Source organism: Glycine max, chromosome 19 (genome assembly GCF_000004515.6).
Source record: "Glycine max cultivar Williams 82 chromosome 19, Glycine_max_v4.0, whole genome shotgun sequence".
NCBI classification, from domain to species: domain Eukaryota; kingdom Viridiplantae; phylum Streptophyta; class Magnoliopsida; order Fabales; family Fabaceae; genus Glycine; species Glycine max.
Window position 1 is genome coordinate 6,495,150 of NC_038255.2, and position 25,981 is coordinate 6,521,130.

At 34.1% G+C, this 25,981-nt stretch overlaps 1 protein-coding gene and 1 pseudogene across 1 annotated transcript; one reads left to right on the forward strand and one right to left on the reverse strand.

The window, feature by feature from the left end:
• LOC113000404 (NADP-dependent malic enzyme-like) lies at window positions 1-16,468 on the reverse strand (annotated as a pseudogene).
• A 4,381-nt stretch (window positions 16,469-20,849) lies between these two features.
• LOC100787570 (probable transmembrane ascorbate ferrireductase 2) lies at window positions 20,850-24,590 on the forward strand. The gene is made up of 4 exons (XM_003555046.5): window positions 20,850-21,251; window positions 21,580-21,628; window positions 23,600-23,799; window positions 24,173-24,590. Exons 1-4 carry the CDS (start codon window positions 21,105-21,107, stop codon window positions 24,473-24,475), a joined length of 699 nt encoding a protein of 232 aa, XP_003555094.1. The 5' UTR covers window positions 20,850-21,104; the 3' UTR covers window positions 24,476-24,590.
• Window positions 24,591-25,981: the final 1,391 nt, after the last annotated feature.

Sequence of the window (25,981 nt, forward strand, 5' to 3'; positions counted from 1 at the left end):
TCACAATTGTGCATCTTCACTACTTGAGAAGTTAGAATTATCAGGTTTTTGATGAAACAAAATCTGGTCTTCATCTTTAATAGCAAGAGAAAACCACTTAGTGCATGCTTCCATGCTTTCAGGACTATGAGCCCCATCTAAAAAGAAGACAAGTTCATTTGGTATTTCATCATTGATGAACTGATCAGGAACAATCTGAGCCCTTCCTTGCAAACTCGTAGTTGTTAACCCTTTTATGAACTTCTTTGGTAAAGTGTGTTGCTTCATACAGGCAGATAAGTCACTTCAGAAGCATGATAAAAACAAGACATAAACAATAAAAAGTAAGGTAATAAAAGAACTATCTTTTCACATCTAGAACTTACTATATGTTTCAAGTACGAGTCTTCAAGAAGCCAACAGAAAGTATGGAGACACGACTTGATAACATGCAACATTAGTATGGCCAAGCATGCTAAATCTTATTGAAGCAATTATTTTTCTTTGCAAGGCAATGAAAAAATTATCATAATGTGAGTTTATGCCTAACTCAGCCCCAAAAGCTAGTTCAAGGGGTGAGAGTTGTCCCTCACTTATATATTCTAACTTGACTTTATTTTTAGCCGATGTGGGACTTGGTTTTTCCCAACAATAGAAAATATAAGAACCATCACTTAGATATAAAAAAGAATACTTACCCTTGCTTAGTAGAACAGCAGAAGCTCCAGCCTTCTGTGCATTCCATACCTTCAAAGCAAAGAAGCAATATGCAAAAGGAACACATAAAAAACACTTAGAATACACCCAAGCACCATATCAAGACTTGGTCATACTTACAACAAAAAACACCAAAAACCCTAAAAAGAACGACGGCTGAGAGTGGTGAGGGAGACTAGGATCGAGGTGAGGAAGGCCACGCACAGGTGGGCTAGAGATTTGAAAGGTGACACGATGACAATTTTGTAATTAGAGGGAATGAAAAACACGATGGTTTTACGTAAAATCGTCGTGGTTTTTATTCCCTCTAATTACAAAATTGTTACCGTGTGACATTCTAAGACGGTTTCACATAACCATCTTAGTGAAATCGTCTTATAATGTGTGTCGTAAAAAATAATTCTTTTAGTAGTGAACTGTTAAACTAAAATTTGATAAGTTCACAACACACAAGTATTATATTGTGTTTAGATGAGAAATTTCAAAGTTTCAAGAAATTTGAAATGCTAGAGATTTTAATTATACTTATTTAAACTTTCTTCATTTATAAATGATTTGTTTGGATAAATCAATTCAAATTTTTGAAATTTCAAATTCTTAGATTGGATGGGAGAATTCAATGCCTTCATATGCAAAATTTTTATTTTTAAGTCAACATTTAAAAAATGAAATTTCAATATTAAAATTTACTGAAAAATTGGTTATTTTTTTAAAATATTTAATAATTAAAAACTAATCTTAAATATTTAACCATTCAAAAATAATTTTAATGTTAGAGAATATTTAATAATAGTTTTAAATATTTAATAATTATAAATATTAATATTTTTATTAAAAATATAATATCATTTACTAATTATTCCATTCAACAACAATAAAGTCACTCTAGTAATAAAAATTACAATCAAGAGAAATAATTGATAACATGAAAACACAATATCATTATTGGGACATAACTACCCACAATCACAACATAAACAAGAAATCATTGTCAAGGTAAATATCATCCAATCATAATTCAAATTTTGCACAAATGACCTTTTCAGAAATGACATTTCAAATGGTATATAAAAGAAAGCTAAATAATGTAATTTTAAACTTGTTCATAAGTCATTGTTTTCCTATTTGACGTGTGCTTTTTACAATCTTCACCACTCAAGTAATAAATCTTTGAAGATCCTACTTCAATCCCAGTCAACATTTTCTCTACAAAATGCACAACAAATCCAATTAATTATTAATTTATACACTAACAAAGCAAAACCTTATTATCGAATAAAACATATGGCCTTGACTTATCAACATGTGTAGCAAGTCTCAAATCTCAACTTATTTAATAATAAATTTATCATAAGTTCAACAATAAGCATTACTTCCCCTAAAAAAACAATAAGCATTAGATGGTACACATCCAATAACATTTTCTACATCAATTATAATCAATATAAGAATATAAGAAAGTCAATATAAGAAAGTTTGAAAAACAGATATTATTTACTCAGCATACACATAGGTTTGCGTACGTTAGGACCAAAAAATAACAAACTTAAAATATTTTTATATTTATGAAAACAAAAAATATATTTTAACATATTCGTGGTCTTCTAAAACATGCACTTGGATGTGTCTGAGGTTATATTTTATATTCAAAGAAAAGTTAGAGAAAGGACTAAATTTGTTTTTGCCAAACTAATATTTTCTCTACAATCCCTAATTAGAAATATCACTACTAGAAAATTGGCATTTAGCATTGGTTATTTTGCACATTCAACATTTGTTTTGAAGCGATGTTGAAATTACCATTGTTAAAAGTAAATCATTTTTAACATCGGTTATAAACACTGATGTTGAAAGCCACTATACAACATCGGCTCTCCCAAAAACTGATGTGATATAGTAGAAAAGAAGCAAAAGATAACATTGGTTCTGGAAAAATCAATGTTATATGATACTTACAACATCAGTTTTAAAAGAATCGATGTCGTTTTTGCAAATTTTTATATTTTGTTCATTTTTTATATTCTCTTATTTTCTAGGAATCCCCTACATTTTTAACTTTGAGTCCATAAGCCAAATCTTCTTGTGGGTCTTTTCCACTGAGCTTTAGTTTGGTCAATGAAATAGTAATTAGATCTTCATAAATAGAATGTTATCAAATAAAGAAACATACAAATAACAAGTTATACCTGCTTTGAAATCTGAAGAGCTATCAGCTCAACTATACCAGTTCCAACCTTCAACAACCAAAATATATAAATTAAGAAAATTCCTCCCAAAGAAAAACAAATATAATTTCATTTCATATGTATATTCATGAATTCTCATAAATCATGTATTACTAAAAGGAAAAATGAATATAGGCCTACAGAGAAGGTACTAAAGCATAATAAAGATTAAGGTAATAACACATGTAGACTTAATGGAAAATTGTTAGTCGCTTTATACGACGGAATTTTGTATAGAAATCATTTTCCAAAACTTGTATAATTCCCCAATTTATGGTTATTTTATAGTGATTTTTGCAAATAAATTTTGTTTTATGGTAAACGCTGTCTCTAGAGCATGTCCATTGGATTTAATGATGAAATATGTGCAATTTCAGGTGAAAAAGAGGCTAAGTCATGAAGTGCCAAAAGTGACAGTTGAGCTTAGTTCAGTAGTTGGGCTAAGCATGCATCCACCGCTAAGCGTAGCTTTAGCGCACTTAGCGTGACAAAAGAATTTGGCAGGGCATCAATATCAAGGTCGCGTGCTAAGTGCGAGATCAGTGCGCTAAGCGCAGCAGGTGCCTTCAGCCAGGCTAAGCGCGAGATTGGCGCTAAGCCCAATTTAACTTACTCGCGCTAAGCGTGAGGGTGGCGCTAAGCGCAACGTCGCAATTTCAAAACCTATTTAAAGCCTGTTTTGTGCAGAACTAGGGTAGGAAGATGATTGGCACAGATTCCACAGTAGTCACAGTGCCTATTTCGGCAAGAGAGCCCTAGAAGCAGCAAAGAGGAGCAGCTTTTATAGAGATACCTAGGTTTTGTAAGCTAATTATGGTTAGGGTTTCTTCTATAATGGCTGGCTAAACACCCTAGTTAGGGATTTCTAATGAACAACTGATGTAAATACCTAATATCTAATTGATTGTGTTTTCTGTGTTCAATGCTTCATTCAATGCTTAATGTTTGTATGCTTTTGGTCTGATCACCCATTTGTGTGCACAATTAGGTGACTTTAGCATTGGGAAATGTACTGTTGCCTTAGAACTTGATTGAAGCAGGATCGAAACTTAGTCTTACATGAGGGATTTGCGGGTTAAGTTTTGGTTTTAATTATATTGTTACAATAATGTTGTTTAGTTTAGGCCTAGTCTTACATGAGGGATCTGTGGACGAAGCTTAGGCTAAACTTTCGTAAGCTACTTGAGCTGAGTCTAGTCTTACATGAGGGATTTGCAGATGAAACTCAGTTTAAGTTAGTCTAAACCTAAGAGGGCTGTCTAAATCGAGCCTAGTCTTACATGAGGGATCTGCGAATGAAGCTTGGATTAATTCGGCCTAACGAGGGATTGAAGGTTTAGTAATTTAGGGTATAACATAGAACACAAGAGCATGATTGATTATAGAAATATATTTCTATGCATCAACTTATTTGTTATAAAGACCCAACATTTCTACCCACTGCTGTCATTTTATTTACCTTGCATTTTATAGTTTTTAGCATAATAGTTTAGTTTAAATTCTGTTTGAAATTATCACTCTTACATGTTCTCTCAACAATGCTTCGATTCTGAACTTAATTCAAGTTAACATTAGTTCCCTGTGTTCGATACTCGGATTCATCTGTTTTAATATTTAAACACTTGACGATCCGGTGCGCTTTCCGATAAACCGGATTTCCCTTGAATATATTTGAATGAAGAAAAAGTGGAACAAAAAGTAACCGCAGGGGAAATTTCAAAAAAGTATTTATGGCGCCGTTGCCGGGGAACTAAACTGTTAGTAGAGTTTAGTTTAGTTTGCAACATTGCTTTAATTTTACTTTTTCAAATTTTTTGATTCTTTTGACTAACATAGTAGTTTTAGTACATTCATTGTTCGTTTGAACTGGATAATTGTTGTACTGTTCTTATATGCAAAGAAGATCTTCTCCAGGTGATTTGATTCCCATTGATTTGGAGATTAACGCCACTTGTAGAAGGTGTAATCAAGAGAGAATTAGAAATTTTTTGCAGGACTTAGAGGCAGCAGCAATTCCAGAGGAAGAAACTCAATCTTCTGAGGCATCTTCTAGTTTTCCTATTGCAGAATATTCTCATTTAGATCCTATTGAATACTACATCATGGCTTAAGAGCCAAGAAGAGTTACTCTGGAAGATTATTCACGTTCTAATGTGCCACAATTTTTCACCAGCATTGCACAACCAGAAGTTCAAGCACAAACCATTACTTATCCACCATCATTGATTCAGTTGATTCAGAATAATTTGTTTCATGGATTACCAAATGAAGACCCATATGCATATTTAGCCACTTACATAGAAATATACAATACTATTAGGTTGGCTGGAGTGCCTGAAGATGCAATCCGACTGAGCTTGTTTTCATTTTCTTTATCAGGAGAAGCCAAGAGGTGGCTTCATTCACTCAAAGGTAATAGTCTTAAGACATGGAATGAAGTTGTGGAGAAATTTCTGAAGAAATATTTTCCTAAGTCTAAGACCGCAAAAGGCAAAGCAGCCATATCTTCTTTTCACCAATTTTTCGATGAATCTTTGAGTGAAGCCTTGGAAAAATTCCGTGGTTTATTGAGAAATACTCCCACTCATGGATTCTCAGAATCGATACAGTTCAATATTTTTATAGATGGGTTAAGACCACGGTCCAAACAACTATTAGATGCTTCTGCATGTGGGAAAATCAAATTGAAGACCCCTGAAGAAGCCATGGATCTCATTGAAAATATGGCTGCAAGCGACATCGCTATTTTGAGAGATAGAGCTCATATTCCTACCAAACAGAGTTTTTTGGAGTTAACCTTTCAAGATGCACTTTTGGCACAAAACAAATTGTTGTCTAAGCAACTGAAACACTAAGTAAGTTTCCAACTCAAATTCATTCTGCACATACTTCACATGCTTTTGTTTTACTGGTTGCAAGATGTACCATCTGTGGGGGAGCTCATGAATCTGGATGTTGTATTCCTATTGAAGAACACCTCACTCGTGAAGTCAATTACATGGGAAATCAGCCCATAAACAATTTTAATGCAGGAGAATTTTCTGGATTCCCAGATGGCCAGCAATATAATCAACAATAGGGACAATGGAGGAACCACCCTGGAAATCAGTTCAATGGAGATTAAGGTGGATCATCCACAAGGCCACAATAGCAAGGGCCTAATCTATATGATCGCACGACGAAGCTGGAAGAGCCTCTAGCTCAGTTTATGCAGGTTTCTACTTCCAATAAGAAGAGCACAGAGTCCACCATAAAGAATCTTGAGGTCCAAGTGGGACAACTTGCAAAGCAATTGGCGGATAGATCATCAAGTAGTTTTACAGCTAATACAGAGAAAAATCCCAAGAAGGAATGTAAAGCTGTGATGACTAGAAGTAGAATGACAATCCAAGGAGATGATAGTGAAGCTAGAAAGAAGATGGAGGAACATAAACAACAGCTGGCACTTAAGCCAGCCCTTGAACCTGTTTCTGATTTTGTAGAACTTGAAGAGATTAATGAGGAGACTGAAGATGATAAGGAAGAAGAGACACCAATAAAAGAGAAAGAATAAAAGAAGAAAAAGAAAAAGAAAAAAAAGTTGAAAAATGAAAAACAAAAAGAGAAAGTTGTTGATGATGAGATAAGGAAAGGCAAGAGTGAGGCAAACACTGACAAGAAAAAGGATACTACTCCAAATGAAGGCAAGGAAGTACCTTATCCTTTGGTACCTTCCCGGAAAGAGAAAGAAAGACATTTGGCCAGATTTCTTGATATCTTCAAGAAACTGGAAATTACTTTACCCTTTGGATAAGCACTTCAACAAATGCCCCTCTATGCCAATTTTTTTAAAAGATATGCTGAAAAAGAAGAACCGATACATCCACAGTGACAGAATTTTGGTAGAAGGCAATTGTAGTGTTGTGATTCAACGTATTCTTCCACCTAAGCACAAAGATCTTGGAGTTGTCACGATACTGTGTTCCATTGGTGAGGTTGTTGTAGGAAAAGCTCTCATAGATTTGGGAGCTAGTATCAACTTAATGCCTCTCTCCATGTGCCGACGACTTGGAGAGCTTGAGATAATGCCTACACGCATGACCCTTCAGTTGGCAGATCGCTCCATCACAAGACCGTTTGGAGTGATTGAAGATGTTTTGGTGAAGGTGAAACACCTTTCATTCCCAGTAGATTTTGTAGTTATGGATATAGAGGAAGATAATGACATTCCCATAATTTTGGGTCGTCCTTTCATGTCCATAACCAACTGCATAGTTGATATAGGAAATGGTAAATTGGAATTAAGTGTAGAGGATCAGAAAGTTTCATTTAACTTATTTGAAGCCATGAAGCATCCAAATGGTTTGAAATCCTGTTTTGGTATGGACAAAATAGAACAGGAAATTGATAAAGTTGCCACAGCCATGGCGCTACACTCTCCTTTGTAAAAAGCATTGATTAATCAAATGGAGTGTCTGACTAAAGAAGAAGAGCATGAAGTGAAGACTTGCCTTAAAGAGTTAGATGGTGCAGGAGAAAACTCTGAGGGACATTATGCATTTGAAGAATTGAAGAACAGTGAGCAAATAGAAAAACCAAAAGTAGAATTGAAAACCTTACCTGCACATTTGAAGTATGTATTTTTGGAGGGCAAAAATTCAAAACCTGTGATTATCAGCAGCTTGTTGAAGAAAACTGAAGAAAATCAGTTAGTGCAGATTGAACCGGTAGCTTGGGTACCTCCTTGCCAACTTGAGTACCTCCTTGCGAACCTCTTCCTTCATGATTGGGTACAACCTGCACAACAGCTTATTACAAGCCAGTAAGACAGCCTCAAAGAAGATTGAACCCAATCATGAAGGAAGAGGTTCGCAAGGAGGTACTCAAGTTGCTGGAAGTAGGCCTTATTTATCCCATTTCAGATAGTGCTTGGGTTAGCCTTGTGCAGGTTGTACCCAAGAAAGGAGTTATGACACTCATAAAAAATGATAAAGATGAGTTAATATCCACAAGGACTGTCAGTGGGTGGAGAATGTGTATTGATTATCAGAAACTGAACGATGCCACTCGGAAGGATCATTATCCTCTTCCTTTCATGGACCAGATGCTTGAAAGACTTGCAGGACAGTCGTATTATTGTTTTCTAGATGGGTATTCTGGATATAATCATATCACTGTAGATCCCAAGGATCAGGAGAAAACTGCTTTCACTTGCCCCTTTGGTGTATTCGCATATAGGCGTATGCTCTTTGGCTTGTGTAATGCTCCAGGTACTTTTCATAGGTGTATGATGGCTATTTTTTCTGACATGGTGGAAAAATGCATTGAAGTTTTCATGGACGATTTCTCTATTTTTGCGCCATCTTTTGAAGGCTGCTTATCAAATCTTGAAAGAGTGCTACAGTGATGTGAAGAGTCCAATCTAGTTCTCAATTGGGAGAAATTTCGTTTTATGGTTCAAGAAGGAATAGTGCTAGGGCATAAGATTTCAGTAAGAGGGATAGAGGTGGATAAGGCAAAGATTGATGTAATCGAGAAACTACCTCCCCCATGAATGTCAAGGGGATAAGAAGTTTCCTAGGACATGCGGGGTTCTACAGGAGATTCATCAAAGATTTCTCCAAAGTAGCTAAACCGCTAAGCAATTTGTTGAATAAAGATGTTACTTTTGTGTTTGATGAAGAATGTATGAAAGCATTTAATGAGCTGAAAACAAAATTAGTGTCTGCACCAGTAATTACAACACCAGATTGGGGGCAAGAATTTGAGCTAATGTGCGATGCAAGTGATTACGCTGTAGGTGTTGTGCTTGGACAAAGGAACAGAAAAAATTTTCATACCATTTACTATGCCAACAAGGTTCTAAATGACGCATAGGTGAACTATGCTATCGCAGAAAAAGAAATGCTGGCAATTGTCTACGCACTTGAAAAGTTCAGATCTTATTTGGTAGGATCAAGAGTTATCATCTACACTGATCATGCAGCTATTAAGTACTTACGCAACAAGGCTGATTCCAAACCAAGATTGATAAGAAAGATCTTGTTGTTACAGGAATCTGATTTGGTGATTCGGGATAAAAAAGGATCGGGGAATGTTGTAGCTGATCATTTGTCAAGATTGGTGAATGAGGAAGTTACAGCAAAAGAAGCTAAAGTTAGAGATCAATTTCCTGATGAATCATTATTTTTAGTAAGTGAAAGACCCTAGTTTGCTGATATGGCCAACTTTAAAGTTGCAGGAATCATCCCAAAGGACTTAAATTGGCAGCAAAGAAAGTAATTTTTGCATGATGCCCGATTCTATATCTGGGATGATCCATATCTGTTCAAAATAGGAACTGATAATCTCCTAAGAAGATTTGTGATGCAAGAAGAGGCCAAGAGTATTTTATGGCATTGCCACAATTCTCCATGTGGCGGCCATTATGGTGGAGACAAAACAGCAACCAAGGTTTTGCAATCTGGATTCTTTTGGCCCACACTGTTTAAAGATGCTCATCACCATGTGCTGCACTGTGATCAATGTCAAAGGATAGGTGGTATAGCAAGAAGAAACGAGATGCCTTTATAGAATATTGTGGAGGTTGAGGTATTTAATTGTTGGGGGATTGACTTTGTAGGTCCTTTCCCTTCATCTTGTGGTAATGAATATATACTAGTAGTTGTTGACTATGTCTCCAAATGGGTTGAAGCAGTGGCTACCCCGTATAATGATGCCAAGACTGTGGTGAAAAAGAACATTTTCTCAAGATTTAGGGTGCCTAGAATTTTGATTAGTGATGGAGGTACACACACTTTTGCAATAATTAGTTACAGAAGGTCTTGAAACAATACAATGTGAGACACAAGGTAACATCTCCTTATCACCCCCAAACAAATGGGCAAGCAGAAGTGTCAAACAGGGAATTGAAAAAGATTTTGGAGAAGACTGTCGCTTCTACTATAAAAGACTGGTCTATCAAATTAGATGACGCTTTATGGGCATACAAAACAACATTCAAGACTCCAATAGGCTTATCTTCATTTCAAATGGTGTATGGCAAGTCTTGTCATCTACCAGTGGAGATGGAATATAAAGCACACTGGGCATTGAAGTTTTTGAATTTTGATGAAACCACATCCAGAGAACAAAGGAGACTGCAACTCTTGGAATTGGAAGAAATGAGATTGACTACTTATGAATCCTCAAAGCTGTATAAAGACAAGGTAAAAAAGTATCATGACAAAAAGTTGCTCAAGAAGGACCTCCAACCAGGACAACAAGTGTTACTATTCAATTCAAGACTTAAATTATTTCCAGGGAAGCTTAAATCTAAATGGTCCGGACCATTTACCATCAAAAAGGTCAGACTATACGGAGCAGTGGAGCTTTGTGATCCTTAATCTAAAGACCCTAATAGGACATGGGTAGTTAATGGGCAAAGGTTAAAGCCATATCATGGTGGAGAGATAGAAAGATTGAACATTGTTCTATGCTTGGATCCTGGATAACAGGATGATGCGTCAAGCTAGTGACGTTAAAGAAGCGCTTACTGGGAGGAAACCCAACTTTTCTTTCCCTTCTCTATCTCCATTTTTTTATTTCTTGCATGTAGTTAGGACATCTTGCTTGTGATTGTGATTGATTTCAGCTTGTTTAGTAATGAACAAAAAGGGTTTTTAAATTATGTGTGAAGAGATAAGCAGAAAATGACTTAGAAAAATTTTCTGATTGCTTATCCGCTAAGCGCAAACCTTGCGCTAAGCACCATCTCTTCATGCGCTAAGCCAAGCTTGCTCTCGCTAAGCGCAAAGACCCCTGATTGATTGGCTGAATGGTTAAGCTAAGCGCATATCGCTGCGCTAAGCCCAACATCTTCACTATAAGTTGCACCTTAAGCAATGGGCTTACCGTGGATGATGCGCTAAGCGCCACTTCCTCTCTGTGAAAATTTATTATAGTTGTGCTAAGCGTACCATCGTGCGCTAAGCCCCAGATTCATTCTGTAAGTTGAGCTTTCAAGCTGAGCTTAGCGGGAAAGGATGTGCTAAGCGCCAACATCATTCTGTTTTGAAGTCATTGGAAGTGCACTTAGCACAGGTAGTGGTGCTAAGCCTGAATCATTCACTGTAAGTTGAAGCTTGATGTACGCTAAGCCTCGCATCTTAGGCTAAGCGCATATTGCAGAAAGATTTTTGGTGTAGCAGAAAGCACTAAGCGCCGTTGTCACACTAAGCCCCAAATGCTTACTGGATTTTACAACTTCAAGTTGGGCTTAGCGCGAGGCTAGGCTAAGCGCTAGTGTTTTAAACTCAATCGTCACATTGGCACACTAAGCACAGCTAAGCTCTAAGCGCGCCATACGAATTTCAGTTTTTTTAAAAAGTAGAGGTAGAGGCATTTAGGTTGCTACCTTTGCACCCAAACCTCTGCAACCACTCATCCTTGAGCATTCTTTTGTTTCTACTATGTGCTTACTGCTCCTCTGCATCCTTTGCTTCCTCATACTCTACATTATACATCCACGTAAGTTTTTCGGATTTCCTTTTGCTTTGTATTTCATGCTTCACACCTTAGGATAGAGGATTTATGTTTCCTTAGCTAGTATTGTTGTAGGTTAGGTTACCTAGTTTTAGGGTTAGGTATTTTAGGACTTTAGGTAGTTTAGAAGCCCATTAGGGGCAATGTGGTTAAAAAGGGGTGAAAACCCTACATGTGTTTCTGGGATTCGCGATGAAAGCGCTAAGCGCGCCTGCAGCGCTTAGCCTGTTCATCGCAACTGTTAAAATTTTTCAGATTTTTTATGATCGCACTAAGCGGACCATGTCGCGATAAGCGCATTCATTTTGGCTGTTGAATGCAGATGCTAAGCGCGCTTGTGCGCCAAGCGTCAATGGTATACTGAGGTACTAGAGTAGTTCAGAGCGCGCCTGTGTGCTAAGCCTCAATGTCTTTATGTTGAGGCTGAGCTAAGCGCCAATATGCTGCGCTAAGCTCCAGTCCTCTTCTGTTTCTAAAATTGTAGACTTAGGCTAAGCGCCCCTGTGCGCTAAGCCTATTCTGTAGAAAAAAATGTTTTTTGTGTCTTCGAGCTCGGCGCGCTAAGCTCAGCATGCTGCGCTAAGCGCCCAGATCTGTTTTTAGTTTAATTTTTCTATTTTCTTGAGAATAAACCTATGCTAATCTTGTGTGTTTTGTCTTATATTTTGCAAATGGCTTCTAGGAAAAGAAAGGCACCCTCTACACCTACCCAAGTCAGATTTGATAGATCCAGATTCACTTCCCGAGAGGCTTGGGAAAAGATACACAAATGTTATTGCGCCTAGGAAGCTTTTGCCAGAGAGGAATGTGGTGGTCTACTATACAGAGTTTGATGAGTTCAAGGAGGAACTTGAGAGACGTCACTGGGATGAGGAGTTGACTGATTTCATTGACAACAACATCAATGTTGCCATTGTGAAGGAATTCTACGCCAACCTCTATGACCCCGAGGATAAATCACCTAAGTAGGTGAGGGTGAAAGGTCATTTGATTAAGTTTGATGAAGACACTCTTAACACTTTCTTGAAGACCCTTGTTATTATGGAAGAGGGGGAATCACTCTGTGCTTATTCTAGATTTTCACTCCTAAGGCCTGATCCTCAGGAGTTAGCTGCTAAGCTTTGTATCCCAAGGAGGGGATTCGAGCTTAATGCTGATGGTTATCCTTTGAAGATATTGAGGAAGAACATGACCACCCTAGCTCAGACATGGAGCGTTCTTTCCTTCTTGAACTCGATTCCCACCTCCCACACTTCTGATGTCACTCTTGACAGGGCCAGACTCATCTATGGCATTATTATGAAGATGGATATGAATGTGGGGTACCTCATCTCCCACCAGATCTCCCTCATTGCTCAACATGACACATCTAGACTTGGATTTCCGACCTTGATTACAACTTTATGTAAGGCTAGGGGAGTTCAGTCTGACTCGAGATCCTTGGAGAGCCTGAGTCCTGCCATTAATTTGGCATACATTAAGAAGAACTATTGGAATCTTGATGATCCAACAATAACTTTTAGAGGACCCAGGAAGGCCAGAAGGAAGAGATCTGAGGCCCCTTCCACTTCAGCACCAGAGACAGGAGGTCCTTCTTCTTCTGCACTTCCTCCATCTTCCTCCATAGAGATCCCGGTGATTCCTCCTACATCCACACAGATTCCTACTAGCGCTAAGCCCAATTTCACTTACTTGCGCTAAGCGCGAGGGTGGCGCTAAGTGCAGCGTCACGATTTCAGAGCCTATTTAAAGCCTGTTTTATGCAGAATTAGGGTAGGCAGATGATTGGCACAGATTCCACAGCAGCCATAGTGCCTATTTCGGGATAAGAACCCTAGAAGCAGCAAAGAGGAGCATCTTTTGCAGAGATACCTAGGTTTTGTAAGCTTATTATGGTTAGGTTTTTTTCTATAATGGCTAGCTAAACACCCTAGTTGGGGATTTCTAATGAACAACTGATGTAAATACCTAATATCTAATTGATTGTGTTTTCTGTGTTCAATGCTTCATTCAATGCTTAATGCTTGTATGCTTTTGGTCTGATCACCCATTTGTGTGTACAGTTAGGTGACTTTAGCATTGGGAAATGTACTGTTGCCTTAGAACTTGATTGAAGCAGGTTCGAAGCTTAGTCTTACATGAGGGATTTGCGGGTTAAGTTTTGGTTTTAATTATGTTGTTACAATAATGTTGTTTAGTTTAGGCCTAGTCTTACATGAGGGATCTGCGGGTGAAGCTTAGGCTAAATTAGGCTAAACTTTCGTAAGCTACTTGAGCTGAGTCTAGTCTTACAAGAGGGATTTGCGGATGAAACTCAGTTAAAGTTAGTCTAAACCTAAGAGGGCTGTCTAAATCGAGCCTTGTCTTACATGAGGGATCTGCGGATGAAGCTTGGATTAATTCGGCCTGACGAGGGATCGAAGGTTTAGTAATTTAGGGTACAACATAGAACACAAGAGCACGATTGATTAGAGAAATATATTTCTATGCATCAACTTATTTGTTATAAAGACACAACATTTCTACCTACTGCTGTCATTTTATTTACCTTGCATTTTATAATTTTTAGCATAATAGTTTAGTTTAAATTCTGTTTGAAATTATCACTCTTACATGTTCTCTCAACAATGCTTCGATTCTGAACTTAATTCAGGTTAACATTAGTTTCCTGTGTTCGATACTCGGATTCATCCATTTTAATTTTTAAATACTTGACGATCCGGTGCACTTTCCGGTAAACCGGATTTCCCTTGAATATATTTGAACGAAGAAAAAATGGAACAAAAAGTAACCGCAGGGGAAATTCCAACACAAATGCAAACCAATCTCCCTCAGACTCGTATCTCTTTAGCACCCAGGAATAAAAACGTATGGTCAGCTAAGGTCCCCCCAACTAATTTTAGGGATGCAAGCAATCCTGCTAATACCACAGATTGTGTACCCTGCATTAAACAAAAGAAGGGCATAATCAGTAACCTAAAATACAAATAAGGAATTGTGCACAAGTCAAAAAGCTTTAAAGCATGCTACATGTATATCATCATTGAGAAAAAGATGAGATAAGTTGTATTTTTCCAGTAGATCAAATGCATTATGATTAGCGGAATCCTCAAACTGAAAAGGAATAACGAAAATTATGAAGACAATAATTTCAAGCAAACCAAAGCCACTGCAATTGTTGAATCTGATATATTACCTGTATGAGAACTTTCTCCCCATAGTTCTGCTTAACTGCGCGCATGAACTCTTTTAGAAGCTCTACATATTTGTGAACCACAACAAATAATTATCATGTTAATGGAATAGAAACATCACACTCAAATTATTTTTAAAAAAATGTGCATTAATTAGTATGTTTGTGAGGGCCAAGTATAATCAGACCTGCCCAGTTGTCCGTTTTTGTTTAAGTCCAATGTAAAACTCATCATTCAACAAATTCTCATTGTTTGTGCCAACATCAATGGTTATTGGCAAGCACTGAAGTAAGAGAAGATCCAAATAGCAATTTATTATTTGATAAACTACGAGGGAAGGAAAGGAAGGGAAGGGAAAAGGAATAGATAAAACAAGATTTAGTAGTTCTAATAGATGAAGAGCGAACACCTCCTAAAGTTGTATAGAGAGAAAGTTTCCCAATAGGAATTCCTATTCCCTAACAAAATTTTAGAAAAATTATGTTACTGTAATTGTCTTTGTGTGCAGATTTAAGAGACTAACACTATATTTTACTTGGCAACCAAGATCTCCAAATCCTAATATATGCTCATCATTAGTCTAACAAAGTTTACATGGTAATATACAATTCAAATGATAAAACTAGTTCCACAAATTCTAATAGGACCAGATAAAGACAATCAATGATGAAATGTAAGCACCCCCCACCCCTTTCACACACACACTTTGGTCAGCTCAAGTACAATAGGTGATTCATTTTGTACTGTAAAAAACTATACACCAAAACCACCAGGTGTGCAGTTGATCAAAGTTTGCTCATGAACAAAAAAACATAGCACAAAAAGGACATTTCATACCTTAGTGGCTTTTTAACTTGTTGAATCATCATGGCAATAACTGCATTGTTAACCTTCGGAACCCGTGTTGTCTAATCAAGATTTGCATAGCACATATGATCTTTAGCACTTTTGCTAAATAGTGAACAAGCAGTCGAAGCATAGCATAGGCTTTGAGTATCAAGCATCAAGAACACTTGTACAACGAGATCAAAATTAGTAGCTAGAGAGAGCTTACTTATCACTTCCACGCAGAAGCACATTTAAAACCTACAGTAGTTCCCCATAATAATCAATGGAAATTTCAATCTTTTCGTGCAAAAAAATGCAACCATAGACTCGTGCTCTGCATGTTCGTCCACAAGCACTTCATCTATGTAGGGCATCTTTGTATTTAGATACTTAGAAAACTAGAATCCAATTATATTCAATAAAAACCATTTCCATAATATATAGAAAAGGCTTTCCTAGAAAAAGGGGAAAATTAACAAAAAAATCAACATCGTTGAAACAACACAACCACTAACTTAATTAATTAGGTCACCAACACAAAACGCAAAAGCACAAATATACAATAAGGGGAAACAAAGGAAAAACATTACTCTTTTTTAGCAACATTTGAAGCATAGCATAGCATGATTATTATTATTATTATTACATTGAAATTAAAATAAAAACAAATAGGTATAATAAGGTGGCATTAAAAAATTAGAGGTGAAGGAAATGAAAAAGGAAAGTGAGAGTGACCTTGATGGTGAGGTCGGGAGGGAGGGGCCAGGAGAGGGAATTGTGGTTGGAAGCGCGTTTGCGGGAGGAGTGTCTGGCAATGTCGAAGAAGAGAGAGGCCATTTTTAGGGCACAATTGATGAGATCGGAATCACCGTTTGAGGGGACCGATTGGAGGAGCCTCGTGATGGAGAGATCAAGGGATAGAGAACCCACTTCTGAGAAGGAGAGAAACGCCTTCAGTCGATGATCCACCTCGCCCAGATTCTTTGCTCTAGGGTTTTGCGATGGACACAGATGTTTCACCATTAACGACAACGACGTTATTGAGTTAAGAATAGAGGAATGGGAATCCTGGTATAGTAGCAAGCACACTACCCACTAACACACACGAGTGAGTGGGAATCCATGGTATTAAAAAAGAGTCAACATGGGTTTTCAAAAATCAATGTTAACTAATTACTAACAACATCATTTTTTGAAAACCGATGTTAACATTGTACTAGTAGCATCGGTTTTCAAAAAACCGATTTTATATTTCTTTTAGTAACATCGGTTTTTCGAAAACCAATGTTAAGAAGTTCCATTTATTTATGGAAATGCCATTGTGAATAATTTAACATCGTTTTTCTTGTAACCGATGTTAAATTGATGACGTTGATTGCATATTTTGTAGTAGTGTGTTAAAGAAGCTTCAAAAAATGCTAGAACACCATGGGTTGACACTATAATTAAGATTTTGTGAGACATCATTTTATTAATATATCCTTTGTTAAGGTGGTTTAGGAGAAATTAAGAAGTTAATTTTAAACATATAATGTAACTAAATACTTTCAGTGTTAGACTATTGATATGATAGAATAATTAGTTGCAAGTTATTAGAATTTATATTCAAGTTATAACTCAATTAAATATGAATAAAATTCTAATTATTTCATCTTTCAATATGGTATCATAGAGTCACGAGTATAACAGCCAAATCAATCATTATTTTTCCCCTTCATGATCACTAATCATTGCTTCCAATCTCCCCATCAAATTTAGCCTCTACCAATTAACAAATGTCTCATCTCTTTGAAGCCATAACTTTTTGGCTATGTAACGAGGATCATATCATGTCCTCCATCCAAAGTCAATCCTAATGGTTAAGATTTTTTTTTCTTCTATATATCTTTTTAGGTGGTTAAGCCATTTTTCTTCTGCCTTTTAGGTGGTTAAGCATTTTTCTTGTTTATGTTTTTTTAGGTACTTATGCTTTTTAGGTGGTTAAACTGTTTTTTGTTTTTGTCTTTTTATGTGGTTAATCCCTTTTGTTTTTGCCTTTTTAATAGTTAAGCCATTTTGCTTTTACTTTTTAGGTGGTTAAGCCTTTTTGTTTCTATTTTTTAGGTGGTTAAACCTTTTTGTTTCTGTCTTTTGGTGGTTAAGCTTTTTTTGTTTGTTTTTTTATGTGGTTAAGCCCTTTTACTTCTTCCTTTTAGGTGGTTAAGTCTTTTTCTTACTTCTGCCTTATTAGGTGGTTAAGTCTTTTTACTTTTGTCTTATGGTGGTTAAGCATATTTGCTTCTACCTTATATTGGTTAAGTGTGTTAGCTTTTGTCTTATGGTGGTTAAGTGTGTTTGCTTCTTTTAAGATGTTAAGCCTTGTGTTATAACTTCTGCTTAATGGTTAAGTTTATGTTTGTTGGCTTTGGTCGACGTGCAAACCTTCTCACCAAAGATCTTACATTTTTGTGTCATAAATTTCTGATGAATAAGATTGACATTATCTTCATCACCACCATCTTGTAGGAGCGTGTTAGACTATTGATATGAAAAACAATTAATTACAAGTTGTTACAATTTAAATTCAAGTTATAGATAATTTTATAGATAATATAGAGTATATTATTCTTCTATATATATATATATATATATATATATATATATATATATATATATATATATATATATATATATATATATATATTTGTACACTCACAATTAACTATCAACAAAATAGACAACTATTAGAGTAAACCACCACAACAAACTATTGGAACTTGATACATAACATTAAATAAAGATTTAAATATATTTTTTATTCCTGCAATTTAACATTTTTCTCATTTTCATCCCTACAATTATTTTTTTTGTTTAGTCTTTACAAAATGTGTTTGTTTTGTTTTTGTCCTTAAAGTGCTTTTTAATAGTATTTTGAATAGTAAAGAAAAGTATTTTGAATAGTGAAAAAACGTTATCTAAAATGATATAAAGACGAAAAAGAAAACAAGTGCATTTTGCAAGGACTAAAGCGAAAAAAATCAAGGATAAAATAAAAAAAATGTTAAATTACAAGGACTAAAAAGACATTTAAAGCTTAAATAAATAAAGTGTAATTAAAAAAATATAAACCGATTAGGAAAAGGTTTAATGATTTGTTTTAATTGAGTATAATTTTCTTTAACATACTTTTTACTTTTATTTAAAAAATGTTTTTTACTATTTGTTAAAATTTTATTAGAAATGACATTTTTTTTTAAAAAAAATCCTGCTTCTTATACAATATGTTTCTTCTAATTTTTTACTAATTGTTTTTTAAAAAAATAACTTGGGTTGTCTAACTTTAAAAAAATGGAATCAAACAATTCTACAATAAATTATTAGTATATTTTTTTTATGTCTTTAAATATAGATCATCAATACAATTCTTTCTTCTATTTATTTGTAATGCCCTTGGTGTTGTCTTATAATTCAAGAATTGATCTGTCTTATAAATAAATAAAAAATTGTCATGGATTGCTTAATTTCATTTTTTATTTTTTTATAGGAACATTTCATTTTTACTTAAGAAATCCATTTTAACTTATATTTTAAAAAGAGTGTGTTATGGATTCTTTTAATATTTCTAAAATTTATATTATCATGTGTTGTGAACAATTTATAATATAATTTTTTTACACATATATTTAAGAGATAGAATTGGTTATATGTTAATAGGGTAAAATAGTTTTACAATATTATATTATCACACACCATCATTATGTAAAGTTTATTAATTTTTACAAAATCTACTTTTTTGATCACATACGCCTCTTTTTTTTTAATTATGTTATTGATACAAAGTATTTATGACTAATCTCCGTTAAAAACTTGATTAATCATCTTTAGTAGGATTTTTTTCTTTCAACCACGTTTTTTCCATCCACAAGACTTGAACTCGAGACCTTACTTAAGGGGATCAAGTTCAATATTACTCAAACCTAAGACTTGTGAGTATACATGCCTCATTTTGATCACACACACCTCATAGTAAATAAACATGACTTCAAAAATCAAAATTAAAGAGTTTAATTGCTATGTATTGACAGCTTAAGTCAACCAATTAAAAATAAGGTAATTGTTTTAAGGTTTTGTTAACTAGAGTCCTTAGTGTATAGGTTAAGGAATTAAAAAAAGTATTTATTATCAAAATCATAGGAAACCGTAAAAAATATCATGGACTATAATTTTGTATATTCAAATAAAATATTTCTCTTTTAATTTTGTATATTCAATATAATTCCATTAAAATATTCTTTAACCCAAGCACATTGGATGACATTTGCTTTGTTTTAAAAGTGGCTTAAATATGCTTTTCAAATTTGATTCTTGTAAAATGTTTTGTTCATTTTGTCATTGTAGTAAGTTTGTGTTTTTTCAATTTTGGTCATTAGATATTTACTAATTTTTAGTCGATATAAGTTTACATTTTTCAATTTTGGTTATTATAAGTGTGAACTTACCGGGACTATAAATGAAAAAAATGAAATCTTAACAAGACTAAAATTAAAAAGTCACTAACTTACAAGAATTAAAAATGAACAAAAAAATTTATAAGAATCAAAATTGAAAAAGTGTCAATTTATAGGGACTAAAATTAAAAAAGTGAACTTTCGTGAACCAAAAATGAAAAAACATTACTTCTTTTTATAAGATCCAAGTTTAAAATAATATTTATTTATTTTTATAAGACTCGTTCTATAATCTTACTTGCATTGACTAAAAATATATTTCATTATAAGAAATAATATATGGACACACAATTAGAAGAGAGATTAGTATTAACTATATAGAAAATTTTAAAAATTTAAAACAAATTTATTACTATCAATTAAATTAAATATTTTTCTAAGTTTTTTAAATCTTAATGAATTAGATAATTGAATCTTACTTGTAGGAAAGAAGAGAAGAGAGTAACTTATAGAAATCAAAAATATATTTAAACAAACTCAACACTTTATCCTCTAATTAGAGAAAAAAAAAGAAGGCTTTGCATTGATGGACTGAAATATAAACAACAAAAATTTATGTATGATAGACTAAAATATAAACAAAAAGTATTTCCTATTTAATAATATCATTTCCAAACTAGTCTTCGTTTAATTAGCATTTTGTTTTGATCAACTTTTTTTTATCCTGTGTAATTAAATATAAATAGTATTTTAGGAAATGAAGTAATTTTTTTATTAAAAAATACTAAATGATGTTAAGTAATTTTCTTAATAAATGCCTGATTTTTTTCTTTATATTTCAATTCATAAGTTGTAGAACATATTAACAATTATTTATAATTAAATAATACCGTAAACTACACCCTCAATATATGATTATTAAACTTCATGACTTATTTTACTCAAAATTCAACTCCTAATTTTAATTTTAACGACTGTAATGAAGGAAATTAAGATTTCTTTCTGGTGTGGGAAGCAACAGTTGCAAGTACATGTTTGAAAATTTACAATCAAGACTCTTACTTTTATTTTCTTTGGATCTGTATTGAAATATTCACCACAATAATTTCAACTGCAAATATGATTAATAGCTGACCCATTTTCTCTGTTTTTATATATAGTCTGCGTTTTCTTCCGGTTCCCTCTCATCCCTCTCTCTCTCTCTTCCATTTTCTCTCTCTAGATAGGTAAAAATGGCTACTCCGCCGGTGGTAAGGTTTCCGATCTTCACGGCGGTGAGGGCGGTCGGCGTTGCCGTTACTGTTCTTCTGCTGACGTGGGCCGTCCATTTCAGAGGAGGCCTCGCTCTCGTCTCTGATAACAAAGATCTCATCTTTAATGTAACTCTCTCTCTCTCACACACACACGCATCTGTTTTCATTTTGCGTCGTTTTCTCAATTTTCTCAGTTTTTTTGTTTTCGCAATTTTAATTTCGTTTTTGTTTTGGAAGATAAACTTAAAAGGGTAGAGTGGTTTTTGAGTGTTTGATTGTGAATTTTGTTGTTTTTTGTTGTCCTGTAGGCCTCTTCTTTCTTTTTTTTTTAGCTTCAAATTTTTGTGTGGTTTAAGGTTTGCATTTTCAGCATTATGTGATGCTTGTGTGGTTTTGGTTTTAAAGCTTTTTTTTTTTTTTGGTGTGTGTGTGTGGTTTTGTTTTTCCGATGTAGGTCCATCCAGTGTTGATGGTGATTGGGCTTGTTCTAATCAATGGTGAAGGTAAATGTTCTTTTATTATTATTATTATTATTATTATTATTATTATTATTATTATTATTATTATTATTATTATTATTATGTGCATAATAGCATCTCTCTGAAACTTTTTGTGGTCACTGGTGATATTTCAGTTGCATTGAAGAGTTATTGTTAGATGAGATCTTTGTAGTAAGATGAAATTAGGGTGTCCCTGTCCTTATTAATGCAACCAATGAATGATATGAGAAAACACATTTGGCCTTTGACTTAGTGTTCATAATTGTTGATTCACAATGTTTCTCTATGGTTTAGGGTGTTCTATGAGGTGAAGCAATTTTCTGGTCTTTAGGCTTGTTATGACATTAATACAGAGATACAGAAAATTCTTATTAATTCAAGATATAATATGGCCTAGATATGTTAACAAATTAAAAAAAAATAATACTTCACATGGATGCGCAATATTTGTAGATGATGATCATTTCTCATCATCACATAGTGGGATAAGGCCTTTGTTGTTGTTGATGATCATGTATCGTTAATGCATAATTATATTAGGCAGATGATGATCACAATCTTCAAAAACAATATTTGTGATCATAGCAAAGAACCATAGTTAGATTTTTTTTTTCCAACTGCCTATATCAAAATATGTTCTTTCTCCCATGAACATGTTACTATATTCGTATTGTTTCGTAGGACATGTTAGAATGTCACAGAAAGCATCATTAGGTCTTGGTTTTGTATAATTGCCTACTATTTACTATTGCTTTAAGGATATTGAGGAACAGATAGAGCTGTGTGTAATTGAAGTCTTATTCAAAGTATTTGAGTTGTATCTCAAACGTATCAGTTAATAAAATTAAAAACCAAAAAAACAAAAGCAGGATAGTTCTTGGATACATATCTAGGAGTATTGTACACATATTGGTATCAGATATGGGCATGACACCAATACTTTTTCATTTTTGGAGTAATTGAGCTTCATCTCATTTAATTATCAAGTTTCCAGTTTGTATGAAATTGTTCTAGGTCCTCTGAAGAGAACAAGAACAATACATTAAGTTCAAATAAGATTTGATATTTATTTTAACTCCATTTATGACTCCTGTCATAATCTGAATAGTAGATCAATATGAATTGATATTCATTATTGTCCTAGGAATATGATATTTTCAACTTATATGACAAAGTATGTCTGATAAGTTATCCCCTACCTTAAGCTTGTAGTGCTGAGGGGTGTATTTTACAAAGCATGTTGAGGGCCCTACTTTTTGTCTATAAAACATTCCTCTTCATCATAACACCTGAGGAAAATGGACAAAAACATCTTCCCTATCATTTGTTTTGATTACTTTTGGCATCTGAAGCACTAGGACTATAGCCTCATCTAACCCAAGAAGAAATATCAAGGTTTTTGGGTTCTCTAAGACTGTAATTGCAGCTGCATTAGCATTGGCTGCATTTGTTTGCAATTTAAAACCCGTCATTGTAAGAGACAACAAAAATGAGTTGGCTGGTACCTACAAAATGCTCACAACTTTTTATGAAAATATAATTTCCCAAGTTAGAGGGCGAGCCCTGGTGCAGCGGTAAAGTTGTGCCTTGGTGACTTGTTGGTCATGGGTTCGAATCCGGAAACAGCCTCTTTGCATATGCAAGGGTAAGGCTGCGTACAATATCCCTCCCCCATACCTTCGCATAGCGAAGAGCCTCTGGGCAATGGGGTACGAAGTTTTTTATAATTTCCCAAGTCAAACCAACTTATTGTCTTCGATTCCATACAATGTTTTTCGTTCTATCCCTTGGGGATAGTTGTTTATAGGGATCTCATGGTGAATAATAAGGATTTGGTCTTTAACTAAGTCAAATGGTGTTGTGTGATTCACCCAATGGGATGAGGCTTTTATTGTTGTTGTATCCCTTGATTATTTGTTAGTGCTTTCATGCTAGATCTAACTTCTTTTATCTTTTCATTATGGCAATGTGCAGGGATGCTTGCATACAAGACTCTATCTGGAACTAAAAACTTCAAAAAATCAGTTCATCTTGCGTTACAGTTTGCCGCTCTCATTTTGAGCTTGATTGGTGTCTGGGCTGCTTGGAAGTTTCACATTGACAAGGGCATTGACAATTTCTACAGCCTGCATTCATGGCTAGGCCTTGCATGCCTTTTCCTATTCACCATCCAGGTATCTATATCACTGTAGATTTGTAGTAGCTACACTTGATTTTATAACTCGATCTAAGCCCTGTTTGGATAAACTTTTCTTTAAGTATTTATACTAGAATAAAAATAAGCAAAATAAAATAAGCTTCTCCCATAAGCTAAAATTAACTTGTATGTAGGTTAAAATCATCCTTTTTGGAGAAGTTAAATGATTTTTAGCTTCTCCAAAAAACTAACTTTAGTTTATGGAAGAAGCTTAAAAATTCATTTTTCTTTCTTATTTTCTTCTCCTGTAGTGCTTATGGAGAAGCTTGTCCGAACATGGTCCTGTTCTACTCGTGAACTTGGCTTCCATCATTTCCATGTATCTAATTGTTTGCTACAATGTTAATTAGTGGGGTGCTGGCTTTGCAACATTTTGGTACCCAGGAGGGTCAAGAAATAGTAGAGCTGCCTTATTGCCATGGCATGTGTTCTTTGGTATCTATATCTATTGCTTGGCTATAGCCACAACTGCTACTGGTATTCTAGAAAAAGCTACATTCCTTCAGGTCAACAACATCATATCACGCTATTCCAATGAGGCACTTCTGGTCAATTCCTTAGGCATTCTGATAGTCATTTTAGGTGGCTTTGTGATTCTTGGAATTGTTACTCCAGTTTATGGTAAAGCTGATGTCATAAGGGGAAACGAGTGACCATCATCTATATGATTCAAAATTGAGGAACATTAACATTTGTATCATCTTTAATACAAGGTTACATGGATGTATGAAAACAAATTCATTAAACGTGTATCCAGGTTTAATTTTATGTTCTATTTTATTTACTATGTGTATTTTCCTTCTATTAGTGAATATTCGTGTTTTGTGCATATTAATTGTCCCAATTGAGCCAGCTAACTTTGAGCGATGAGATGAGTCTATAATGATATAAATGTGTTCCTCGGAGGATGATAAATCCATTCATGAAGATTGGTATCATTTTCATGACCTAGTTAGCTTCTCCTACGCAATGTTTGGTTAAGATGAAAAAAAAAACATTTTTTTGTTTGATTAAAAAAAAATTAAATTATAATTTTGATCTTCCTATAATTATAAATTTATGATTTTGATCCTCTTTTTTTTGTGATTTTAGGACTATTTTAGAAAATTTGTAATTTTGATTTAATCTTCAATTTTGCATGTTTTTTCTTCTTTTATTTTGGCCTTATTGACCCCTAGATTTAAATTATTTTATAAAGATATCATAAAAAATTAATTTAGTTAATTAAAATAAAAAACAAATATATGAAAAAAAATTAAAAATTGAATTAAAATTGTGAATTTTTAAAATAAGAAATCAAAATTGTGAAAAAAAATATAAACATCAAAATTGTGAATTAAGAATTATAGGAAGACCAAAATTAGAATTTAGACTGAAAAGAGAAATGAATTTTAAAACTAAAATTTCATTTTTTAAAAATTTAATTTCTTTTATCTTTTTTTTTCTCCATTCAAACAAAGGGCCAGAGTGTGGTGGAAAATCACTTCCCAAACTCTGCTTTTCCAGTGAAGATTTAGGATCAAAGACATTGCAAGCTGCTAACTATTATTTTGTATAAATAAACTAATCATTTAATAATAACTTATGTTAACTTGTCACATGATTACATTGACGATTATTTTGAGTTCATGAAATAATAGTTGTTTAAAGTGGGAGGACAGAATCTGCATGATTTGCAATTTAAAATAGAACTGCATGTGGTGCCGAATGATTGACACTCTTTAAACTGGCTTTGTTTTAATATTAAAAAATAATTCTCATTTTTTAATGAAAGAACATACGCTATAATGTAAATAAACGGTGAAGATTAATTTGAACATATATTTTAATTATATGTAATAATTCAAAACTAATTCTTACCAACTTAATAAATGGGTACTTACCAAAAAAAAAAAGGAGTCCAATATCTTTTCTAGATTTTCTTAGGGAGAGAACAAACAGTTCCAAAGATCGAGATCGTCTGCACTTGTTTTTAAATTGCTTTCAATCGTAATTCATAATAAATGTTCATGTTAATAATTAAGTCATTATGTTTCTGAATTAAACATCTTTTTCGTTCCCATTACATTTTCACTGTCATTTTTTCCTAACGTGGAAGATGAGAGAACAAGATAGTGGTGAAATAAGGATGCATTTGATTTAGAGGATGAGAATAGAAA